The 27,498-nt window shown below is 39.3% G+C and overlaps 2 protein-coding genes across 2 annotated transcripts; one reads left to right on the top strand and one right to left on the bottom strand.

Moving 5' to 3' along the window:
• The first annotated feature begins 402 nt into the window (after positions 1-402).
• On the top strand, positions 403-13,261 carry LOC117345010 (transmembrane protein 185A-like). The gene is made up of 8 exons (XM_033907932.1): positions 403-546; positions 2,691-2,867; positions 3,666-3,879; positions 5,294-5,377; positions 5,883-6,059; positions 7,714-7,837; positions 10,472-11,381; positions 11,872-13,261. Exons 1-7 carry the CDS (start codon positions 509-511, stop codon positions 10,693-10,695), a joined length of 1,038 nt encoding a protein of 345 aa, XP_033763823.1. The 5' UTR covers positions 403-508; the 3' UTR covers positions 10,696-11,381; positions 11,872-13,261.
• Positions 13,262-16,147: 2,886 nt separating this feature from the next.
• LOC117345012 (carbonic anhydrase-like) lies at positions 16,148-25,585 on the bottom strand. Its single transcript, XM_033907934.1, has 5 exons — positions 25,432-25,585; positions 24,586-24,660; positions 17,363-17,441; positions 16,711-16,856; positions 16,148-16,322 (listed from the first exon to the last, which is right to left on the bottom strand). The coding sequence occupies exons 3-5, from the start codon at positions 17,400-17,402 to the stop codon at positions 16,203-16,205; spliced, it is 306 nt and encodes a 101-aa protein (XP_033763825.1). The 5' UTR covers positions 17,403-17,441; positions 24,586-24,660; positions 25,432-25,585; the 3' UTR covers positions 16,148-16,202.
• Positions 25,586-27,498: the final 1,913 nt, after the last annotated feature.

Below are 27,498 nucleotides of genomic sequence, written 5' to 3' on the forward strand. Positions count from 1 at the left end.
ACATGATATAAGATATCTGTAGAACAAAACAAAATAACAAAAATAATATCAAATCTTTAATCAAACTAATGAATTAACATCTCGTGCAGCGAAAACTTTTATATCACATCATTTGAACTTCAAATGAGCGATTGATGTGATGGAGTCGCTAGGCACAGCCTAGCCTAATGCAGTAACAACCCTTTCTGCCTTTTACCCTCTTCCCGGGATCGCTTAAGTAGATAAAAATACATGATTCGTATAATGATTGATGGTCTGAAATTTAAAATATGTCCGTGTTAAGTTGAAATATCTATGTCAACCTGAATTAGTTACAAGTTTATTTTTAATGTGTCTTTTTAAGACACTTCCAACTTTTATTTTTATTAGAAATGCTATAAGCGATATAACTCGACAGTCTTCCGAAAATGACGTGCGTATTGTTGAGGAGAGGAATGGGTATCCGTTGTAGATCTAGATGATCGATCTATTCTCGCCTTGTAGCGAACGATGAAATGATTCATTGACAATGAATCTGAAAAATATTTTCAGAGACTTTAATCCCAGGTAATATATTATTTTCGTTTCAATGTTACGATGTTTAATCTCGGTCACATTGCGTATGTTTTGTCCCGTTGTTTACACCCATTTTCTGTTACATATGGTCAAAGATACCTTGGTTACCCAACAAATACTGATTTTTCTATCTTTGTATTTTGCTTACTTATTATATCCTAATCTGTGTATAATCCCTAACTCGATTATAGGGCCAGACTCGTGCATGTCCTTGTGCAGAGTGTAGTGCGTATATACAGCATACAGTGTATATATGTAATTTTATGTTTATCTACTGTACCGAAGTTTGCACTGTTTTCCGGTCACTTAAGCGTCGCTTTTAAGACCACCCCTCCTTTAGTTCCTTGTCATCCTAAGAGGGTTTATACACATAAGCGATGTACAAAGTGAGAAGAATGAAGTATCTTTTAAAGTCACAATGTATATACACTTTGCAGCGAAAAACTGCTGGTGCTGTCGAATCAAAGTCCTGCAACCCTCAGTAGGTGCCTTCTTACTAGCATTAGACACACGCCACAATACCCGAGTTTAGAGGAAAGAAGAGTGGGTCGTCGAGAAAACACAATTCAACACCGTAGTACAGTTCCAGCTAAGTTGTCTGTATTCAGCAACACAAGTATTCAAGTGACATCGTTACAGAGTAACTCGCAACATTGCTCTCACATAAGGAATATCCAGTAAATCCAGGAAAATGACACCTAGGCATATAAAACTCAAACGCCCTTTCCACTCTTACCTCTTACTCTCGCCCCTTTTTATACAGAAACCTGCAGGAGTGCTTGCAAGAGCAAAAAGGGCACCCCACTCCTGTGAAGGAGTAGTCGGCTTCTTTTACCTAAATGTGACAATAATAATACACACAACACTAAGAAAGAAAATAGCAACAAGTAAATGTTTACCTTATGTAATATATATATAGATGTGGCCATGGCAGGAGGTCCCATATTGGTGTACCCATCTGCAGTAGATAATGGGATTGAAACGATGATAAATACCTCTCTAACAGGGGGGCAATAAAACTGAAGGAGAGCCATGCCAATGATTAGTGCCACGGGCGTGAATAATTGATTACTTCATGGATTAACAGCCCCCGTTGTCCCCCCCATCTAATTACAAATAGTCAACAGACAGATGCACTATTAAAATACACACAGTAATAATTGTTTATTAGAATATAGGAAAAATACTTCAAGAAATAAAAGAAAAATACTACAATTGTTTTTAGAAACCATAGTGTTTATAGTTGCAACAGAAAAGCCAGTAGTGTGCCTCCACTGAGAATACCAACAACAAATGAAAGATGTCATAATAAACACAAACATAAGATGTCATAATAAACACAAATGTAATATGTCATAATAAACACAAACGTAAGATGTCATAATAAACACAAACGTAATATGTCATAATAAACACAAACGTAAGATGTCACAATAAACACAAACATAATATGTCATAATAAACACAAATGTAATATGTCATAATAAACACAAATGTAAGATGTCATAATAAACACAAACGTAATATGTCATAATAAACACAAACGTAAGATGTCATAATAAACACAAACGTAATATGTCATAATAAACACAAACGTAAGATGTCACAATAAACACAAACATAATATGTCATAATAAACACAAATGTAATATGTCATAATAAACACAAACGTAAGATGTCATAATAAACACAAACGTAATATGTCATAATAAACACAAATGTAATATGTCATAATAAACACAAACGTAATATGTCATAATAAACACAAACGTAATATGTCATAATAAACACATACATAATATGTCATAATAAACACAAACGTAATATGTCATAATAAACACAAACATAATATGTCATAATAAACACAAACATAATATGTCATAATAAACACAAACGTAAGATGTCACAATAAACACAAACGTAATATGTCATAATAAACACAAATGTAATATGTCATAATAAACACAAACGTAATATGTCATAATAAACACAAACGTAATATGTCATAATAAACACAAACGTAAAAGTCAAATTAAACACATAATTACAAAAACAAAACGATAAACACTACCGTATGATATTACAGTAACCATAGACATATTGTAAGTATATGTTAATAGTATTTTTTGTTGCAGTAAATTTCTGGTGTTTACTAGCCTGCTGGTGTTTTCTCTCCTGTTTGCCCTACGACTGGACGACACTATTCAGTGGAGTTATTGGGTGGTGTTCCTACCTATCTGGATATGGAAATTGATGGTTGTTCTCGGTGCTTTGACAGGAAGCTATATCTGGTGGAAACACCCCAACTACAGGTATGTTAACTGACCCTGCTGATATGATCATTTATGGAGTTCAGATGACCGATATCAACCTCAGCCAATAGAAACAAAGGGCCATAATATAACTGTTTTATCACATTTCTGTATCAAAACAAGAGTACAGAATGTTAAAGGTATACTCTGATGCCATTTTAAAATGCATCTTATCCCATAATATTCACTACAACCTTATAAATACTGCAACTTCGATAAAACATCATCTTGTCTGCTGAAAGCATGTAAGGCTGTAATAATGATCATAAAACCTGTAATAATAAATTGTCATATTGCACTCTCGCACAACTCGACAGAATGTATCTGACAGATCTGATTGGCTGAAATTACTCAATGTCACAAAACTCGGACACGAGTGTGCAATACATGCATTACATGGGGATTATATGTGACCAAATATAGACTGTTCGGTATCTGATACAAAACTGAAAATGTAATGATGATGAATAGCCTGCCTACACTACGGCCCAGACTAGCATCCATTGCATCTCTAGAACAACTCTCTGAAAATAAGTACACCAATGTCTATTGTATTTCGGTAAAAATGGTTGGCAACAAATATGAATTGGTTGTCCTGCAATTAGTCGATCATTCATTTTATCAAAGATTAAAAGGTTTGGCCCTGGGCTTGTAACAGGATAAATACAGTAATATTTGTAGGTTATACACAGTTGATCAATTTCATGGAAAGATGAAATAAGCAAAATTAAGTAGTTTTATTAAGTCCAACTTGAGTAAAATTCAAAACATTTCAGAATAATTTCTTTGTATTTACAGAGTGGAAGGAAACAATTATGTACAGTTTAAGGCGATGGTAATTTGTACTGGCATGCATCTCCTACTGCTGATGTTCGAGATCTTAGCCTGTGATAATCTCGAGTCACAACACAACAGACATCCCTGGATCCTGGTATTCATCCCTCTGATGTGCATGTCTGTCATTTCCATCGGGATCTGTGTATGGGCCGTTAAAAATGACCGCTCTTTTGAGGTAAGATGTGAGAAAAAAAATTTTGTCAACCCAAAGCCAAAAAATATCCTAACAATGAAGATTGTATGGCAGAATACAGGGCCCAGGAAAAACTTTCAAAAGCACTCGTCCATCGGACTAGTGGCCTGAATTAAAGTACTCGTCCGAACAAAGAATTCACTTGTCCAAAAAAATTTCAGAATTATCTGCTATACAACATTCTCATTTTTCACATGGCTGTTTACCAATTGTATTCAATACGTTCACGCTTGATCTTATAATGTTCATTACGTTAGTAAGTTTTTAATCCATCAATAGAAAGGACGATGATTCAACTAATACAGGAATGTAGCGAATGTAAACTTAATCAATTATTTGTTAGAGATCATAATGGTTACCGTTTTCATTTGAATCAGTCGTCTCAACACAACTGTCATCCTGTTTTTTAGGTTGACTGACAATAAAAATAACAATCCAATTTTCGTTAAGCCATTTTTATGCAGACATCCTCGGACAACACCCATTATACTTACATGTCACCCGGAACACTCAGAGGTTATCGGTCATCGTACATGACTTCCGACCTACAGACGAAGATAGGCCTACTTACCTGCTATCATGCAGAAATTTTGCTATTTTTCGTAATAATGGCACAAAAAAAGAATACATAACTAACAATGCATCAAATTTTAAGCAATTTTATTAACGAATACTGAAATAACATAGAAAAATTTGACTCGTCCGACGGACTAGTTGACAATTAAAACCACTCGTCCGTCGGGAAAATCTACTCGTCAGGACGAGCGGACGAGTGCTTTTGCCGGGCCCTGAGAATATTGAGGGGGAAATACAACTTATTAACTGAGGATATATCTTCTTGAATGCTGGCCGCTTTCATCAGTATTCCTTAACAATGAAATCACCATTATATGACTTAATGTATAATTGTAAAAATTTTCATGTGCAAACATCATTGGATTTACCAGTAAGAAAAAATCTTAGTTCAAAAACATTATTTGATTTTGAAATTTGAAAATTTAAGTTAAGGATTGGATTTTTAAGTTAAGGAATATTGACTAAAGTGGATCTACCTTGAAATAAAATAAGATTCCATGACAATATTATTAGCCTCTCTGTAAGTTTTTGGCCTATATTTATTGGAGAGTGCATGAGGTTTTAATGTAGCCACAGTGACAATGTATCTCACATTCCAGCGGGGAATTAAACCCAAACTGTCTTGGTTAAAGAATTGTGCTTGAATGACTTTTTCACAAACTTTTCTATATGTGAAATGAATGTGCATTAAAATAGGATATAATGTCACATGTTTTAATTTTCCTCAGATGTTTCGCATTATTTTGATTCCCTCCTAAGTTAGTTTAAATTATTTAAAAAAAAAAAAAAAAACTGAACGTCTTTTCCTGTTTATTTTCAGTTGGAGCTTTTCTCATCAGTTAACATTCTGCAATTTATTTTCTTCGCCCTGCGATTGGACAACACAATTGATTGGAGTTGGGTGGTAAGCATTAGGTCCCGCCTATGTATGGTGGTTGGTGTAAGGGAGACAATTCAGCATTTGTTTTGTGAATATGTTATAGATTTTTGACCATTTCACATATTTTTTGGGGTTTAATGCCCCAACCATAAAAAGTCAGGGACATTAAAGCATTGTTTATGCCTCTCTTAATTTGGTTTAAAATTAAGATTATCTACATAAAATATTTTTGATATTAAACAATTGAATGTTAATTTATAAAAATTTGTGTGAAATATAAGCATAAATTAAGAAAATTGCATTTGAATTTTTTTTTTTTTTATTCCTGAGATAAAGTCAATGATAATAAAATTTTTTAATCTTTTGTTATGAACTATTTTGTCATATTTCGAATCCAAAGTGATAGATTTACTTCAGCTGTTGTTTATGAGTTAAGCAAAAAATATGAGATAAAACTACAGTGCAGCCATGACAAAATGTCTTCAGTCACATAGCATTAAATAAACACTTATTTCTATTGTTTCTACAGATTGTTTTTATCCCCATCTGGATTGTAATGTGCACAGCTATGATTGGTGTACTGTATGCGATTATCTTGGCAATTATCTTGGTCAAGTCTCCGGATATCATTCCAGAACAGAGGCGAGGAAACATCTCCTCTGCTATTGGTTATGCATTTTTGGTGATACCATTACTTATATTTGAGGTGAGTGGAAGGTGAAATGATTTCGGAAACAATTCATCCTGTGTGAAGTACATACTGTATGTATAAGGGTACTTTATATAATTATCTGGTGTAACAATTTACAAAACTAATTCAGGAGAGTAAAGTTATAATATTAACGGGGATCTTTGTTTCACCATAATGAATAGGATATGTTTACTTACCAGGTGCCAGATAATTTATATGTTAAGAAAATTTTGTACATGAAATCAAAAATTCACAATTAGCAAGATATTACATATGTAGCATAAAATGTATAGGATATAATGTTGTTATACTTTACTACAAGATTGTTTCACTCCTTGATTTTATTAATTATTTATAATTTGTTACTTCATTAAGATAGTTATCTGATGAAGGTAAATTCTGCCTGTTCCAGCTCCTTGCTATAATTAATGCTATTTTCATCATTATACCCCCGCAACGAAGTTAGGGGGGTTTACTGGAATCAGGTTGTCTGTCCGTCCGTCCGTCCGTCTGTCTGTAGACGCATTTTGTCCGGACAACTCATCCTAAACCGATGGGCCAATTCCGATGAAACTTCACACAAATATTAATGATCATGTGTAGATGTGCATGCCACTTTCTTTTTTTCAAAATTATGGTTGCTATGGCAACTGGTCACTATAAACAGGTTTTCCGATAAGAACCATAACTTTAAGTTTGTCCGGAAAACTCCTCCTAAACTAAATGGCCAATTTCAATGAAACTTCACACAAATATAGAGGACCATACATAGATGTGCATGCCACTTTCTCTTTATTTCAAAATTATGGTTGCTATGGCAACTGGTCACTATAAACAGGTTTTCCGATAAGAGCTATAACTTTATGCTTGTCCGGACAACTCCTCCTAAACCGAAGGGCCGATTTCAATGAAACTTCACACAAATATAGAGGACCATGTGTAGATGTGCATGCCACTTTCTTTTTTTCAAAAGTATGGTTGCTATGGCAACTGGTCACTATAAGCAGGTTTTCTGATAAGAACCATAACTTTAAGTTTGTCCGGACAACTCCTCCTAAACCGAAGGGCCGATTTCAATGAAACTTCAAATTAATATAGAGGACCATGTGTAGATGTGCATGCCACTTTATTTTTCACAAAATTATGGCTGTTATGGCAACTGGTCACTATATTACTGGGTTATCTTAGTTAGTCTCTAATTAAGAGTTCCAATTCACCATTGACTCATACAGATTGCGGGGGTATTAGTCAGCCATCCTGGCGACAGTTCTAGTTTGAATATCTGACAGATTTGAAGACATTCATTTTGAATTATATTTTTGATATCCCAGTAACAAACATGTCATTTTTCTTGCTGCGGTTTCATCAATGCTCTTTCGACTTTTTCCATAGTGAAGCATTACTGGATTTAAGGAAAATATCTTTGCTGTGAAATTTTCCTTAAATTGTGTAACACTTTCCAATGGAAACCTATGGAAAAATCAATATTCTGGAATTTCCAAAACGTTCAAGAAATTAATGAAATTGGAATCTGGAATCAGGTCAATGGCAGACAGAGGTAAAATAGCACAAAGCATTGCATGTTGTTTATTTTCAGTCAACCTCTGACCTTTTCTACTCTGTCCCTATAATAGGTAGTGTACTAACTGACGGTGAATTTGTGTTTCAGATATTGTTGACGAATCGCCTGGACGGAGACAATCATATCAAGTACACTGCCATAACTGTGCCTCTGTTTATATCCCTCCTCACTCTCATCTGTCTGGCGTTTGGTGCTAAGGGAGGCAACTCCTGTAAGTTAAATTACACATACATGTTACCGTCGGCCATGATGGTTGACCTCACTGTGCGAGCCACATCACCTTTTTCATCGGCACAGCCTAAACTTGTCCCAGATAGTGTTGCGTTTCGTTCGATTACTGCCTGGAATGTTCCATACAGTGAATCAAACGGGCCCATCAATTTCTAATATTGAATCCAAGAAATCCACAAGAACCTGAAATCTCTGAAATGTGTTGATATATTCCCAGATGTTTTTAATGTCATTGTTTTTAGGGATTGAACTTTAAAGAGGCTATTTTAACATACATCTGATATAAATTATCGATTTATAAGTTTACACTACTATCATACTTTCCAACCTCCCTATTATATTAGGAAGGAAGATCCTTGATATTTTTTTTAATATACATATTTAAGATGCAGTTTCTTCAAGAAAGGTGTAAAAGTGTGTGTTTCTGCTAGGATGTATAATATTTTACATCTTGGTTTCTGCTTTCTTGAGCCTTCACCAGCTGATAAGCTATCTGTATACCATCCCGACAAACTGAAGGGAAGTAACTCTGGTAGATCCGAAAGTTGTTTCTCAGGCTTTTTTAGATCATCTGACCCGAAGGGTCCGCCGTCCGCCGTGCGTAAACTTTTCATATTTCAAACTTCTTCTCAAGTTCCACCAGTGGGATTGAGCTGAAACTTGCCAGAATGATCCTGAGATGGCCCTGACCAAGTGTTGTTATTTTTCGGGTCGGTCAGAAATCCAAGATGGCCGCCATAGCTGCCATTTTGAAAACACATTTTAAACTTCTTCTCATGTTCCACCAGTGCCATTGAGCTGAAACTTGCCAGAAATGATCCTGAGATGGTCCTGACCAAGTGTTGTTAATTTTCGGGTCAGTCCAAAATCCAAGATGGCCCCCATAGCCGCCATCTTCAAAAACACATTTTAAACTTCTTCTCAAGTTCCACCAGTGCTATTGGGCTGAAATTTGCCTGAAATGATCCTGATATGATGCCGACCAAGTGTTGTTATTTTTTGGGTCGGTCCGAAATCCAAGATGGCCGCCGTGGCCGCCATCTTGAAAAACACATTTTAAACTTCTTCGCCAGTTCCACCAGTGCTATTAAGCTGAAACTTGCCCGAAATGATCCTGATATGATGCCGACAAAGTGTTGTTATTTTTCGGGTCGGTCCGAAATCCAAGATGGCCGCCGTGGCGCCATCTTTAAAAACACATTTTTAACTTCTTCGCCAGTTCCACCAGTGCTATTAAGCTGAAACTTGCCTGAAAAGATCCTGATATGATCCTGACCAAGTGTTGTTATTTTTCGGGTTGGTCCAAAATCGAAGATGGCCGCCATAGCCGCCATCTTGAAAAACACATTTTAAACTTCTTTTCCAGTTCCACCTGTGCTATTAAGCTGAAACTTGCCTGAAATGATCCTGATATGATCCTGACCAAGTGTTGTTATTTTTCGGGTCAGTCCAAAATCGAAGATGGCCGCCATAGCCGCCATTTTGAAAAACACATTTTAAATTTCGTCTCAAGTTCCACCAGTGCTATTAAGCTGAAACTTGCCTGAAATGATCCTGATATGATCCTGACCAAGCGTTATTCTTTTTCGGGTCAGTCCGAAATCCAAGATGGCCGCCATAGCCGCCATCTTGAAAAACACATTTCAAACTTCTTCTCAAGTTCCACCAGTGCTATTGAGCTGAAACTTGCCTGAAATGATCCTGATATGATCACGACCAAGTGTTGTTATTTTTCGGGTTGGTCTGAAATCCAAGATGGCTGCCATTGCAGCCATCTTAAAAATCACATTTTAAACTTCTTCTCCAGTTCCATTGGTGCCATTGAGCTGGAAATGGGTGAGGATGTCAAGGAAGACGAGCCAACATAGTGTTGTTATTTTTTCGGCCTCGTAAAAACTTTGAAATGGCAGCAATGGTGGCCATTTTGTAACATGATTGCACAATCATGGTTTTCCTGAACAACACCTATTTCAAACTTCTTCTCAAATTCCATCAGTGGGATTCAGCCCTAACTTACCAGAAATTATCCTGAGATGGCCCTTACCAAGTGTTGTTATTTATCGGGTCGGCCAGAAATCCAAGATGGCCACCATGGCAACCATCTTGAAAAAACATTTTAAACTTCTTCTCCAGTTCCACTGGTGCCATTGAGTTGGAAATTGGTGAGGATTTTAAGGAAGGAGGGCCAACAAAGTGTTAATATTTTTCCGCCTCGTAAAATCATTGACTTGGCAGCCATGGCGGCCATTTGTAACATGATTGTGCAATCATGGTTTTCCTGAAAAATGCCTATTTTAAACTTCTTCTCAAATTTCCCCAGTGGGATTCAGCTGTAACTTACCAGAAATGATCCTTAGATGGTCCTTACCAAGTGTTGTTATTTATTGGGTCGGTCAGAAATCCAAGATGGCCACCATGGCAAACGGTGCCACTATATACTTGCTACAGAGCATACATACTACAATTATATAAGGTTTTAATTTAGAGTCAGATGACCGTTAAGGCCCCTGGGCCTCTTGTTTAAATAGATATATAAAGAATATATTTGAATTTTTGGAAGATGTTCAATTGTATACTAATGGTATTTATTGATAATTGTTTATTTGTTTTTCAGGGTGGTTTGGTATAAGAAAAGACTTTTGCCAGTTTTTACTGGGAGTGTGTCCATTTTTACAAGAGTATGGAAATATATCGTACTCGCTCCATAACGATGATACAGACCCAGAAGAGACCGTGGTTGAGACTGGGAAAATAGACATGTGTCCTTCTAAAAAACACCATATTTCTGATCAACCGAAAGCAGTTGTACCTGTTATATCTATAGAGACTCCAGATTGATTTTAGCGTAAAAGTAAAATTAATTCTCATGTTACAATTTCTCATCGATCATCGATTTGACATTCATTTCATGAAAAAAAGTTGTTGACAAAGTGCAAATACTTTACATTTATAATCACTGATGTGGTTTCATAGTGGGTTTTTTATGCTTTTCTTTTTCGCTCCACGTTTTCAAATCACAAGGCATTTTGTAATTAAAAGCTGAATAATTAATACTTCATACCTTATACATGTATAGGTCGTTTTTATAAAGACCTTAACTAGGTATTTTATTAATTTTTATTACAACATTGACAAATCTTCTGTTCATTTATATAGTGAGAAAAAAAATCCACCAAAAGGACCTCAAACTTTCCCCCAAAATACACAATCAGAAATTATTTTCACAAATTTATACCGAATAGGGCAAATTAATATTACACATGGCATCATATTATTATGGCATTATTGTTTGTAGAATGCAGTTTGGGTTTTTAGATGAAATTTATTGTAATTAATTAAACAAATTTCTGACCAATGGTGAGATAATTTAGTTCACAGTGATTTCCTTGGACAATATGCATCATTTGCTTATAAGAAAAAAATTAATATGTAGACATTTTCTATTAAGAATATCATAAAAATTACAGGCAACAAGATACACAGGGCAAGAAAAAACCCATAGGCTGATGGCCCAGGGCCAGTAGGTTTGGTCTGTAGGGCCAGTAGGTTTGGTCTGTTGGTCTGATGGCCCAGGGCCAGTAGGTTTGGTCTGTGGGTCTGATGGCCCAGGACCAGTAGGTTTGGTCTGTTGGTCTGATGGCCCAGGGCCAGTAGGTTTGGTCTGTTGGTCTGATGGCCCAGGGCCAGTAGGTTTGGTCTGTGGGTCTGATGGCCCAGGGCCAGTAGGTTTGGTCTGTTGGTCTGATGGCCCATGGCCAGTAGGTTTGGTCTGTGGGTCTGATGACCCAGGGCCAGTAGGTTTGGTCTGTGGGTCTGATGACCCAGGGCCAGTAGGTTTGGTCTGTGGGTCTGATGGCCCATGGCCAGTAGGTTTGGTCTGTTGGTCTGATGGCCCATGGCCAGTAGGTTTGGTCTGTTGGTCTGATGGCCCATGGCCAGTAGGTTTGGTCTGTTGGTCTGATGGCCCATGGCCAGTAGGTTTGGTCTGTTGGTCTGATGGCCCATGGCCAGTAGGTTTGGTCTGTAGGCAAGTGAAAATTGGTGACAAACTGCCCCGAAAAGCAAACAAAACATTTCTTGTAATCTTTACATTTTCCTTAGTATAATTTAAGGATAAGTTTATGCTCTTTTAATATTCTACATTAAGATGTGTTGTTTTGAGAATATGTGTTTATGTGAATATTATTGATGTGGCTGTCCGAATGAGATATCAACTAGAACATCGTAATTTGAAATATTACTGTGCCAAATTTCACTGGTCTGTCTCAGAAATAAGTATTATATAATTATCTAAGGAACTACCCATCATGTATCCTGTCATCCTCATGGATATTTTACTAAGTTTTAGCATTTAGTTAAACATCATGAAGTTGTGATTATTGCATTTGATTTTAAATGTTTCCGAATAATTATTCACAGCATGCATATGACTTCACAGATTAGATGATCATGGTCACAGGTTAATCAATTTAGATATTGGAAATTTTATATCTTGTTCTTTATATATACACAAATCTTAGTTTATTAATATTTTTAAAATATTTATCAAGAATAAAATGCTTCAAATTTTTAAAGAATGAATACATGTATTTTCATAGAAGTTGTCTTTCAATGGTTAAACTTTATGAAATGGAATATAGATACATATTTATATCATGTTACAAGAAATTCCTTATTGTTACTTTTAATTGATAAGTATAGAAATAAAAAACAACTTTATGGTTATTTAGACATAACTATGACTATGAATTTTTCTCAGAGAATGGAAAAAAGAAAGAAAAGAAAAAAAGGTCAGATTAGGTCAGGATGCTGATAATATACCCCGGTAAGTCTTGCTACAGGGAACAAGAACTTTAATCATCTACACAAAACACTTTGGTGAAGCAAGGATGTTTTGAAATTGAAAGTTCATTTCAGAAACAAATTGTAAAACTAGTAAAGCATGGTGTTCATTGTTGTACAGGGTACATATGATTGATATGTTCATCATTGTTCTTGTACGAGGGTACATATGATTGATATGTTCATCATTATTCTTGTACGGGGTACATATGATTGATATGTTCATCATTGTTCTTGTACAGGGTACATATGATTGATATGTTCATCATTGTTCTTGTACGGGGTACATATGATTGATATGTTCATCATTGTTCTTGTACGGGGGTACATATGACTGATATGTTCATCATTATTCTTGTACGGGGTACATATGATTGATATGTTCATCATTGTTCTTGTACAGGGTACATATGATTGATATGTTCATCATTGTTCTTGTACGGGGGTACATATGACTGATATGTTCATCATTGTTCTTGTACGGGGTACATATGATTGATATGTTCATCATTGTTCTTGTACAGGGTACATATGATTGATATGTTCATCATTGTTCTTGTACGGGGGGTACATATGACTGATATGTTCATCATTGTTCTTGTACGGGGTACATATGATTGATATGTTCATCATTGTTCTTGTACAGGGTACATATGATTGATATGTTCATCATTTTTCTTGTACAGGGTACATATGATTGATATGTTCAGTACCTTCTGTGTTTAAAACCTCACAAGACACAAATACAAATTATACATGATTATGACTGACTTACATTCCCTAAAAAATGGAATTATTGGATTAAACTGGAACTGGAGGATTCAGAATCAACACCAGCTATAGATATGTCGAGATTAGGATATGATTTAGAATTATAGAGCAGACATGTTAAACATCAGATGTAACAAGCTTTGTTCCCATTTCTTTATTATAATTACACTTTGCACGTCTTTGCTATACAAAATATTTCATGGGTAATTAAGATAATTACGTTTGCTATGATGTTATGAATTATATGTATGTGTTTTATGAATTGTGATTTATAAAATAAACAAATGTATATTGTATACATCACTATCCATTGTGTTTGTGGGGTTTGTATTCTGTATCTTATTCAACTTTTAACGTCAGCATATCCATAGCATTTTATCATTGACCTTTGAACATATATGCATATCACCCATATCACAGGGACCTGAGATAAATTATGCACATATACAGACTATGATGGAAATCTGTGCCAACTCCTTGTTGACTGAATGATCGACCAATTTGGACTGGCGCGCGGTACTACCACAGGGGCTTGACATATTCATATGACCCAGAAGGCCGATCGGACCCTGGGGTTAACTTTCATTCTGGTCATTGGAACAGTGACGTGAAAGCAGCACATACGCTGCCATACGCAAAAGCGACGTGTCCTTCGCCCAAACATTAGGTGCCACGTTGGACGTCCCTTTCGCAGATGATGCTGCAATTAAGCGATTCCTAATGAAAACTGCTTACGTGCTTAAATTCAGTTCGAATTTAGCGTACAATGTCGGAACGCGAAATGAGTAATCTGCTTTGCAGTTTCTCTCAATCCGCGTTACCAGAATTGTTCTCACTATTTATTCGTATCTTTCTTTTTTCTGTCACTGACATTATATTTCACTAATCTCCTTTAGGAGGAAAAAAACTCATCCGACATTCTGACGGTCCTTGATACATATATATAGTTCTTTTATACATGCATGAGGCTATGGGCCATGTCCAGTCTTTATAATGTTATTACTAAAATTGTTTTATCTTCATTTGTAATTTCAAACTTATTCTTCACTTGCGCTTCATAGTTTTAAATAGTTATCGTGGTATATTTTGGATTCTATTTGAAGTCATAGTAACATAATACTCTGTTTTATTTGGCGAAGAGACTAAGTTAACAGGGACATTTCTTTTTCTCGTCCTCGACATACAAGAACAAGGGAAGTAACTCGTACTAACAACACACACTAACAAATTAAAATGGATCGGCACTATCTTTAGGGTTGCTACGGCACCAAAAGTGTGAACATCCCGAAATAGACATGGAGAAACTAACTGGACCGAAACCCCCAACATTTAGTCAGGGAGTCGTGTACTGTAGTCAGGGAGTAGTGTACTGAAGTCCGTGAGTAGTGTACTGTAGTCAGTGAGTAGTGTACTGTAGTCAGGGAGTAGTGTACTGTAGTCAGTGAGTAGTGTACTGTGGTCAGTGAGTAGTGTACTGTAGTCAGGGAGTAGTGTACTGTAGTCAGTGAGTAGTGTACTGTAGTCAGGGAGTAGTGTACTGTAGTCAGGGAGTAGTGTACTGTAGTCAGGGAGTAGTGTACTGTAGTCAGTGAGTAGTGTACTGTAGTCAGTGAGTAGTGTACTGTAGTCAGGGAGTAGTGTACTGTAGTCAGGGAGTAGTGTACTGTAGTCAGTGAGTAGTGTACTGTAGTCAGGGAGTAGTGTACTGTAGTCAGGGAGTAGTGTACTGTAGTCAGGGAGTAGTGTACTGTAGTCAGGGAGTAGTGTACTGTAGTCAGGGAGTAGTGTACTGTAGTCAGGGAGGAGTGTACTGTAGTCAGGGAGTAGTGTACTGTAGTCAGGGAGTAGTGTACTGTAGTCAGGGAGTAGTGTACTGTAGTCAGGGAGTAGTGTACTGTAGTCAGGGAGTAGTGTACTGTAGTCAGGGAGTAGTGTACTGTAGTCAGGGAGTAGTGTACTGTAGTCAGTGAGTAGTGTACTGTAGTCAGGGAGTAGTGTACTGTAGTCAGGGAGTAGTGTACTGTAGTCAGGGAGTAGTGTACTGTAGTCAGGGAGTAGTGTACTGTAGTCAGGGAGTAGTGTACTGTAGTCAGGGAGTAGTGTACTGTAGTCAGGGAGTAGTGTACTGTAGTCAGGGAGTAGTGTACTGTAGTCAGGGAGTAGTGTACTGTAGTCAGGGAGTAGTGTACTGTAGTCAGGGAGTAGTGTACTGTAGTCAGGGAGTAGTGTACTGTAGTCAGGGAGTAGTGTAATGGGAGGATTGGAGCCACAGCCACTTCTGGGAGGTTCACCTACCAACTACCGGTCACTTCAATCAACGTGGCAAAATTACAAGACAACCCCAAAACAGAACGATCAGCAGTTAATATAAGTGTTTATAGTTTTAGTTTAAACATATTTTATTTGAAAAATTCAAATGAAATTGGACACAAGTTATACAACTTAGTAACGTCCTCTTTCATAAACTATTATGCAATGGTAAATATGTGTTTATATTCTAACCATATATTGTTGAAGATGGTTGATCTTAGTTTTGAACGATATCTACTGCAAAATAAATAAATGAAACATCTTAAGTATTTTGTAATCTGGAAATAGCATGGGTCTATATTTTTCGAAACTGCATGTCATTCATATATAAACTGTTAATTTACATTAAAATCAGAAGAAAGGGAAATTTGATAGTTTTACTGCATACATTTTAATAGGAAACAAAACTGCAAAGTAAGATATTAGTGTTTCAATTCGCCGACGCTGACGTCTGCTGTGTCCTGTCGCTGAACCGGTCGCCTGTTCCCGTCTTCTGACATCAGACCCTTGTGACCATATAAGGAGCGGAGTGTTGTAATGCTCTGCAAGAGGAATTGGAATCCATACTATACAGCAATGAAGCTGAATTTCAGATAAATGTCGATGGAATTATTTATTCTAAAAATGGGTCAACGCGGAGAGAAAACTTTTTGAAAACATTTTGAAATAATTTGTCTTAAAAGGCGGGTTACAACTTGACGTTGGAGAAACTGACTTTTGGATAAATCATGAAAGAATTATTTATCTTTAAGATTGGTTAAAATGGGGATTCTGAGTATAGCCTTCAGATGTACATTTTGAAAATTTAATATTTATCATAAAGATCGGTTACAACTGATTTTCTGTATTTAGAAACGCAATTGAAATGTGCTCTATGAATTTTTTTTTTTAAAGTTGACAATTTGCTGTTAAGATTTGGATTTTATTTACCTCCTGAGAAATTATCACCGGTTCCTGCATAACTATCCAGCGGACATGTTCCGTGCATGGGGGCGTGGTCAGCGATCCGCTGTAGGTGTAGTAGTGGAGATTTTTAGGCAGAACAGCGTAGGGTTTAATATCAGCAGGTGTCTTTTCTGTAAGCAAAACCAGAAAGGACATCTTCATAAAACCCTGTGTAACGAAACGATGATGTTGTTTTTTGTTTTGTTTGTTTGTTTGTTTGTTTTTCTTCTTTCTTTCTTTTTATGAATCGATATTGTGAAATTTTGATTGAAATCCCTTGAAATAAGTCACAAATGTTTATCATTGTATACTGTTTGATTATCTAATAAACAGAACATCAACATACCACAAAAATGCGCCTGAAAAAGAATACCACGTCTACTTAGTAACGTCTCATAGATTCATGACTATTGTTAAGGGGAAATAACCCTATTCTTGTTCTGTCTATTATGATCATCAGAGTTACTCCCCTTCGTTTAACTCTAGATCAATCCGCACTGTCTTTCTGAAAATTAGACCTTACGATCTTCATCAATAAGTGATTTATTTTTCTTTCGGGTAAAAATAAACTTGATCTTGTTCAGGGGTCATAGCTTGTTTTCCACCCGGATATTGTTTTGTAATTAGGTTTTCTTACCATCGGGTTGTTGAATTTTTTCAACATATTTCCCAACCATTCGAGTAAGCTCGGGGTTCGGTTCAGCGGAATTGTCTTCCTATTGAATGAAGAACATCAGCATTGTAATAACATGAATACATTAATTAAATAGTGGATTAAGTAGCCAGGTCTCGACAGTTTATACCAAAAAAGAAAAAAAAGAAAAAAAACAACAACAACGTATGAATCTATCTGAAATGTTAACACTGTATAAGTCATACATGTATTCTCTCGCGTTATTCCTCAAAGAAATTTTGAAATCGAAATTAAGAAATCAACAGCTGCACAAGATACAAGAATTACACAAAAATCATTAGTAAAGTATCAGATACTCTGGTGCCGTATACCCGCTGTCACTCGATCACCACCCAGAAATGCTGACACCACCACACAGAGATACTGTCACCCACCACAGATATACTGTCACCCACCACATAGAGATACTGTCACCCACCACACAGAGATACTGTCACCCACCACCCAGAAATGCTGACACCACCATACAGAGATACTGTCACCCACAACAAAAAGATACTGTCACCCACCACACAGAGATACTGTCACCAACCACATAGAGATACTGTCACCCACCACACAGAGATACTGTCACCCACCACACAGAGATACTGTCACACACCACATAGAGATACTGTCACCGACCATACAGATATACTGTCACCCACTACACAGAGATACTGTCACCCACCACATAGATATACTGTCACCCACCACACAGAGATACTGTCACCCACCACACAGATATACTGTCACCCACTACACAGAGATACTGTCACCAACCACACAGAGATACTGTCACCCACCACACAGAGATACTGTCACCCACCACACAGATATACTGTCACCCACCACACAGATATACTGTCACCCACCACATAGAGATACTGTCACCCACCACACAGAGATACTGTCACCCACCACACAGAGATACTGTCACCCACCACATAGAGATACTGTCACCCACCACACAGAGATACTGTCACCCACCACACAGAGATACTGTCACCCACCACACAGAGATACTGTCACCCACCACACAGAGATACTGTCACCCACCACATAGAGATACTGTCACCACCACACAGACATACTGTCACCCACCACACACAGATACTGTCACCCACCACATAGATATACTGTCACCCACCACACAGAGATACTGTCACCCACCACATAGATATACTGTCACCCACCACACAGAGATACTGTCATCTACCACACAGAGATACTGTCACCCACCACACAGACATACTGTCACCCACCACACACAGATACTGTCACCCACCACATAGATATACTGTCACCCACCACACAGAGATACTGTCACCCACCACACAGAGATACTGTCACCCACCACACAGAGATGTTGTCACCCACCACATAGATATACTGTCACCCACCACATAGAGATACTGTCACCCACCACACAGAGATACTGTCACCCACCACACAGATATACTGTCACCCACCACACAGAGATACTGTCACCCACCACACAGAGATACTGTCACCCACCACATAGAGATACTGTCACCCACCACACAGAGATACTGTCACCCACCACACAGATATACTGTCACCCACCACACAGAGATACTGTCACCCACCACACAGAGATACTGTCACCCACCACACAGAGATACTGTCACCCACCACACAGAGATGTTGTCACCCACCACACAGAGATGTTGTCACCCACCACATAGATATACTGTCACCCACCACACACAGATACTGTCACCCACCACACAGAGATACTGTCACCCACCACACAGATATACTGTCACCCACCACACAGAGATACTGTCACCCACCACACAGATATACTGTCACCCACCACACAGATATACTGTCACCCCACCACACAGAGATACTGTCACCCACCACACATATATACTGTCACCCACCACATAGAGATACTGTCACCCACCACACAGAGATACTGTCACCCACCACACATATATACTGTCACCCACCACACAGAGATACTGTCACCCACCACATAGAGATACTGTCACCGACCATACAGATATACTGTCACCCACCACACAGAGATGTTGTCACCCACCACACACAGATACTGTCACCCACCACACAGATATACTGTCACCCACCACACAGATATACTGTCACCCACCACACAGATATACTGTCACCCACCACACAGAGATACTGTCACCCACCACAGATATACTGTCACCCACCACACAGAGATACTGTCACCCACCACACAGAGATACTGTCACCCACCACACAGAGATACTGTCACCCACCACACAGAGATACTGTCACCCACCACAGAGATACTGTCACCCACCACACAGAGATACTGTCACCCACCACACAGAGATACTGTCACCCACCACACAGAGATACTGTCACCCACCACACAGAGATACTGTCACCCACCACAGAGGTACTGTCACCTACCACATAGAGATACTGTCACCCACCACATAGATATACTGTCACCCACCACACAGAGATACTGTCACCCACCACACAGAGATACTGTCACCCACCACACAGAGATACTGTCACCCACCACACAGAGATACTGTCACCCACCACAGAGATACTGTCACCCACCACATAGAGATACTGTCACCCACCACATAGATATACTGTCACCCACCACACAGAAATACTGTCACCCACCACACAGAGATACTGTCACCAACCACACAGATATACTGTCACCCACCACACACAGATACTGTCACCCACCACACACAGATACTGTCACCCACCACATAGATATACTGTCACCCACCACACAGAGATACTGTCACCCACCACACAGAGATACTGTCACCCACCACACACAGATACTGTCACCCACCACACAGATATACTGTCACCCACCACACAGAGATACTGTCACCACCACACAGATATACTGTCACCACCACACAGATATACTGTCACCCACCACACAGAGATACTGTCACCACCACACAGAGATACTGTCACCCACCACATAGAGATACTGTCACCCATCACATAGAGATACTGTCACCCACCACACAGAGATACTGTCACCCACCACACAGAGATACTGTCACCCACCACATAGAGATACTGTCACCCACCACACAGAGATACTGTCACCCACCACACAGAGATACTGTCACCCACCACACAGAGATACTGTCACCCACCACATAGATATACTGTCACCACCACACAGAGATACTGTCACACACCACATAGAGATACTGTCACCGACCATACAGATATACTGTCACCCACTACACAGAGATACTGTCACCCACCACATAGATATACTGTCACCCACCACACAGAGATACTGTCACCCACCACACAGATATACTGTCACCCACTACACAGAGATACTGTCACCAACCACACAGAGATACTGTCACCCACCACACAGAGATACTGTCACCCACCACACAGATATACTGTCACCCACCACACAGATATACTGTCACCCACCACATAGAGATACTGTCACCCACCACACAGAGATACTGTCACCCACCACACAGAGATACTGTCACCCACCACATAGAGATACTGTCACCCACCACACAGAGATACTGTCACCCACCACACAGAGATACTGTCACCCACCACACAGAGATACTGTCACCCACCACACAGAGATACTGTCACCCACCACATAGAGATACTGTCACCACCACACAGACATACTGTCACCCACCACACACAGATACTGTCACCCACCACATAGATATACTGTCACCCACCACACAGAGATACTGTCACCCACCACATAGATATACTGTCACCCACCACACAGAGATACTGTCATCTACCACACAGAGATACTGTCACCCACCACACAGACATACTGTCACCCACCACACACAGATACTGTCACCCACCACATAGATATACTGTCACCCACCACACAGAGATACTGTCACCCACCACACAGAGATACTGTCACCCACCACACAGAGATGTTGTCACCCACCACATAGATATACTGTCACCCACCACATAGAGATACTGTCACCCACCACACAGAGATACTGTCACCCACCACACAGATATACTGTCACCCACCACACAGAGATACTGTCACCCACCACACAGAGATACTGTCACCCACCACATAGAGATACTGTCACCCACCACACAGAGATACTGTCACCCACCACACAGATATACTGTCACCCACCACACAGAGATACTGTCACCCACCACACAGAGATACTGTCACCCACCACACAGAGATACTGTCACCCACCACACAGAGATGTTGTCACCCACCACACAGAGATGTTGTCACCCACCACATAGATATACTGTCACCCACCACACACAGATACTGTCACCCACCACACAGAGATACTGTCACCCACCACACAGATATACTGTCACCCACCACACAGAGATACTGTCACCCACCACACAGATATACTGTCACCCACCACACAGATATACTGTCACCCACCACACAGAGATACTGTCACCCACCACACATATATACTGTCACCCACCACATAGAGATACTGTCACCCACCACACAGAGATACTGTCACCCACCACACATATATACTGTCACCCACCACACAGAGATACTGTCACCCACCACATAGAGATACTGTCACCGACCATACAGATATACTGTCACCCACCACACAGAGATGTTGTCACCCACCACACACAGATACTGTCACCCACCACACAGATATACTGTCACCCACCACACAGATATACTGTCACCCACCACACAGATATACTGTCACCCACCACACAGAGATACTGTCACCCACCACAGAGATACTGTCACCCACCACACAGAGATACTGTCACCCACCACACAGAGATACTGTCACCCACCACACAGAGATACTGTCACCCACCACACAGAGATACTGTCACCCACCACAGAGATACTGTCACCCACCACACAGAGATACTGTCACCCACCACACAGAGATACTGTCACCCACCACACAGAGATACTGTCACCCACCACACAGAGATACTGTCACCCACCACAGAGGTACTGTCACCTACCACATAGAGATACTGTCACCCACCACATAGATATACTGTCACCCACCACACAGAGATACTGTCACCCACCACACAGAGATACTGTCACCCACCACACAGAGATACTGTCACCCACCACACAGAGATACTGTCACCCACCACAGAGATACTGTCACCCACCACATAGAGATACTGTCACCCACCACATAGATATACTGTCACCCACCACACAGAAATACTGTCACCCACCACACAGAGATACTGTCACCCACCACACAGATATACTGTCACCCACCACACACAGATACTGTCACCCACCACACACAGATACTGTCACCCACCACATAGATATACTGTCACCCACCACACAGAGATACTGTCACCCACCACACAGAGATACTGTCACCCACCACACACAGATACTGTCACCCACCACACAGATATACTGTCACCCACCACACAGAGATACTGTCACCACCACACAGATATACTGTCACCACCACACAGATATACTGTCACCCACCACACAGAGATACTGTCACCACCACACAGAGATACTGTCACCCACCACATAGAGATACTGTCACCCACCACATAGAGATACTGTCACCCACCACACAGAGATACTGTCACCCACCACACAGAGATACTGTCACCCACCACATAGAGATACTGTCACCCACCACACAGAGATACTGTCACCCACCACACAGAGATACTGTCACCCCACCACACAGAGATACTGTCACCCACCACATAGATATACTGTCACCACCACACAGAGATACTGTCACCCACCACACAGATATACTGTCACCCACCACACAGAGATACTGTCACCCATCACACACAGATACTGTCACCCACCACATAGATATACTGTCACCCACCACACAGAGATACTGTCACTCACCACACGGAGATACTGTCACCCACCACATAGAGATACTGTCACCCACCACACAGAGATACTGTCACCCACCACACAGAGATACTGTCACCCACCACACAGAGATACTGTCACCCACCACACAGAGATGTTGTCACCCACCACACACAGATACTGTCACCCACCACACAGAGATACTGTCACCCACCACACAGAGATATACTGTCACCCACCACACAGATATACTGTCACCCACTACACAGAAATACTGTCACCCACTACACAGAGATACTGTCACCCACCACACAGAGATACTGTCACCCACCACATAGAGATACTGTCACCCACCACACAGAGGTACTGTCACCCACCACACAGAGATGTTGTCACCCACCACACAGAGGTACTGTGACCCACCACACAGAGATACTGTCACCCACCATAGAGATACTGTCACCCACCACACAGAGATGTTGTCACCCACCACACAGATAAACTGTCACCCACCACACAGAGATACTGTCACCCACCACATAGAGATACTGTCACCCACCACACAGAGATACTGTCACCCACCACACAGAGATACTGTCACCCACCACACAGATAAACTGTCACCCACCACACAGAGGTACTGTCACCCACCACATAGAGATACTGTCACCCACCACACAGAGATGTTGTCACCCACCACACAGAGATACTGTCACCCACCACACAGAGATGTTGTCACCCACCACCAGAGATACTGTCACCCACCACATATTTGTATTTACGTGTACTTCTTTACATATGGTTCTTACATGGGATGGGTTTTCGGGTCAGAAGGCTAAGGCCAATGTCACTATTATGTTATACCGCACAATGTTCCTATCAAGAGAATGTTTGCATGCGACTGCCGTTCACGTCGTAGCATAAATCAACGCTTTTAGAATGAGGTTGTTATATTTTCCTCCATTCAATTACCTCAGAGCCAAAATCATATTAATATTCTACAGCAATTGCGGAACAAGTTGTATCACCTTTATCTAATCACTGTTGATGACCCGGATGGAAGCGTGTGGTGGGTCTTACTATAGGAGGAAACCGGAATATTAGGAGAAAACTCAAGTGGTCAGGCAACATATTTTTCACATCAAATCGGGGAATCAGACTCAGGTCGCAAATGTGAAAGGCGAATGTGTTATCACTGCGCCACCCGAAAACCATGTTAAAAATACATATATTAAGAATACCATTACCTTGTGTTGGTAGCATATCTGATCTAATTTTTCAGTTATCATATACATGTATACTGTACCTGTATTGTTAAAAACACTCCTAGTACGACTATAGACACGCCCCCTTCCTCTGTCCCCGTGTGGACTAGGTGTGCCTGTAACGACATATATATATACATATTAACTCTACCTTATCAGAGGGTTATGAGATAATTGAACCAATCACACAATTTTGGAAATCAGTTTATGCTCAAACTATTATAAACAAATAAAATAATAAAAAATAGTAAAATAAAAAAAGAGGCAAGGTACAACGAAATTAAGACAAGTGTAATTGTATTATTGTTATATCGAATCTAAGCAATGACATGTTCTCTAATTTAGGAACAGAGAAAGGACCCAGGGGCTTGACACTTTCCAATGACCCAAAATGATAACATAACTCTAGGGTCCGACCAATCAGTGATCTAGAGGTTGGGCCTTATATGTGGGTTTTTTTTTCAGTCTGCGTTATAAGAACATGTCCCTGAATTAAAAATTAACCCCTATGGACCAATCAATAAGGCAAAATTTTCATTATTGGTCGGACCCTGGGGTTATTTTTTTTTTCATTTTAGATCATAGGAACGTGTCAAGCCCCTGTGAGTTAAGATAAGAGAATGTCCAAATGACACCGAGACGGTGGCTATACATGTGTTTTCTTTCTGTTTGGCAGTCGAAATCTATCACTAACATCATGTTCCTCTTAGTATATCATTGAATAGCTATCCAACTGTAACAATTTAACATTGTCCTTGGGGCGGCATGAATGCGACTATCTAGAAAGGGAAAGTTCGCGATCGTAAGATTCTTAGCCAATTACTGATAAAAAAATTTAAGTGGTTAAAGACAAAAGCAAACAACACATCCGCACATACGTAACTGACCTCTGCTGGATAAAACTTTCCGTCGACAGAGTGTTCCGACCCTTTGCCAAGGTGAACTCCGAAATGGAAATGCAGATTCCGAAAATTGTATGTTTTTCCTTGTGATAGTAGTTGTAAGGAACCGACTGAATCGGTGTCGGTCAGAAATGTTGGCGCATGACCTGGGATATAGCAATAAAAAGTATGTATTCGTAGACAAGATATTTTGTACGCGAACAACAAAACTTGGACATTGTATCTTCAATAAAACCTTTGTAGATGTTTCTTACATTTATTTGTCATTGTCACCATCTGTCCAAAGAAACGTTTACCTTGTAAGCACAGGGGCTCGGTATCATCACTTAATAACCACAATGTGTATAGATACTTGATTGTACATGTTAGTGTTATTAACTGATGTCATAAATTACCCAAAATCAAAACCGAGACCCTATGTCTTGTTGCACATCGAACGTTCCTATGGAGGGAAAGTGGAGTAATATAATAGACGGGGAATCCCCTGAATTATGTGTGGATGACGTCATCAATATGTGGTTTTGCATCTACTATACCTAACCAACTTGTAGCGCGGCGATTACAAATGTGTAGACAGTTGTGTTTGAATGACGGATTTTCGCAATGAAAATTTCTGTAGATAATGTTTTTGAGCATCTGTATTTTCTGGGGGAAAAAAATCAAATTTTTCTTGCTTAAGCTATAAAATATCGAGAAATCGAATGTTCAAAACGTATATGTCGTGACGTCATTTTACGACGTTCCAGACAACGTGAACGTGCACGTGTAGCCTACACACACATGTACACGTAATGTCGCTGCCTTTGTTAGGAGATTACAAGGTGAACGCGTACATAGGGTGGGTCAGTGAATTATATAATCAAACTATCTTTAATTCAATGAAATTTTATGTGGTCCTTAATTATGTACGAAGGCAGGTAAGCCGACCTACGAATCGACCGAGGTCAGTTTTGACAGTCGATCTAAACACCTTAGCGTCTAATAACACGTGTTACACATTAGGAGAAACACGATAAACTTACAAATGTACATACGGAAAAGAAAATTACGACTGTGAAGCCAAAGTGTTCTCGATGTGTGAGCTTTACGCGTAAATGATGACATTAAATGTCACTCACACCTTTTTAATATCCAGTTATTTATTTTTCAACCGAATTATTAAACTATACAGGTGAGGTATCACGTGGTGTGTGGGACGACGGAATCATTAAACTATACAGGTAAGGTATCACGTGATGTACGGTACGACGGAATCAGTAATGTGTATTTAAGAGAAGCGTGGATATTGTTTGTCGCTTGTGGTTTGTAACAGTTTTACCATTAAAAAATTGCTTGGTCAGCAAATCCGTCTGATTGTAATATAATCCAACACAAAATCTGCTCCAAGCGAAGCATTGTCGAACCAGTATTTAATCAAAAGTATATATAATATATCAGATATTTCATTAAGATATAAGTTGAATTGTCTGGCATATTAATCATTGATCCTGTCGTTAGGAAGTATCCTTATCTTTATGTATTATGTTTTAAATGATCATTTATTTCTTCAGGAGATGATTTATTAAAGATAATGAAATTTATTCACATGATATCTTCCACAATACTTTTCATATTTTGTACATGTTTATAATATATCGTGAAAGAAACAAGACAAATAATAAAATGTAACAGATATCATGTGATTGTACAACAATATCCATAGTCATTACGTAATATGAGTTATATTTCAATCTGTCAGTATAAAATGCATACATGGTCACTGACACTGTTAGAGTGAGGCATTGTTATTTATAATAATACCCTTAATATGTTCCATCAAAATATGTAATTTTCCTGGAAGACTTTTCCATAACTTCTTAATACATTTGACACACAATAACTGGACAAATTTAGACATAGATTTGTTTCCAATAATAATGTAATTAAACATAACTTCTTAGTCAACAGGTATACACAATACCTAATAGATGTTAACCCGTAGCTATTCAGCGATAATAAAGTAGGTGGCGTTTCACTATTTATTCATTATCTTTTTATATCGTCAATAATGCG

Source organism: Pecten maximus, chromosome 16 (assembly GCF_902652985.1).
Source record: "Pecten maximus chromosome 16, xPecMax1.1, whole genome shotgun sequence".
In the NCBI taxonomy this organism is placed as follows: Eukaryota; Metazoa; Mollusca; class Bivalvia; order Pectinida; family Pectinidae; genus Pecten; species Pecten maximus.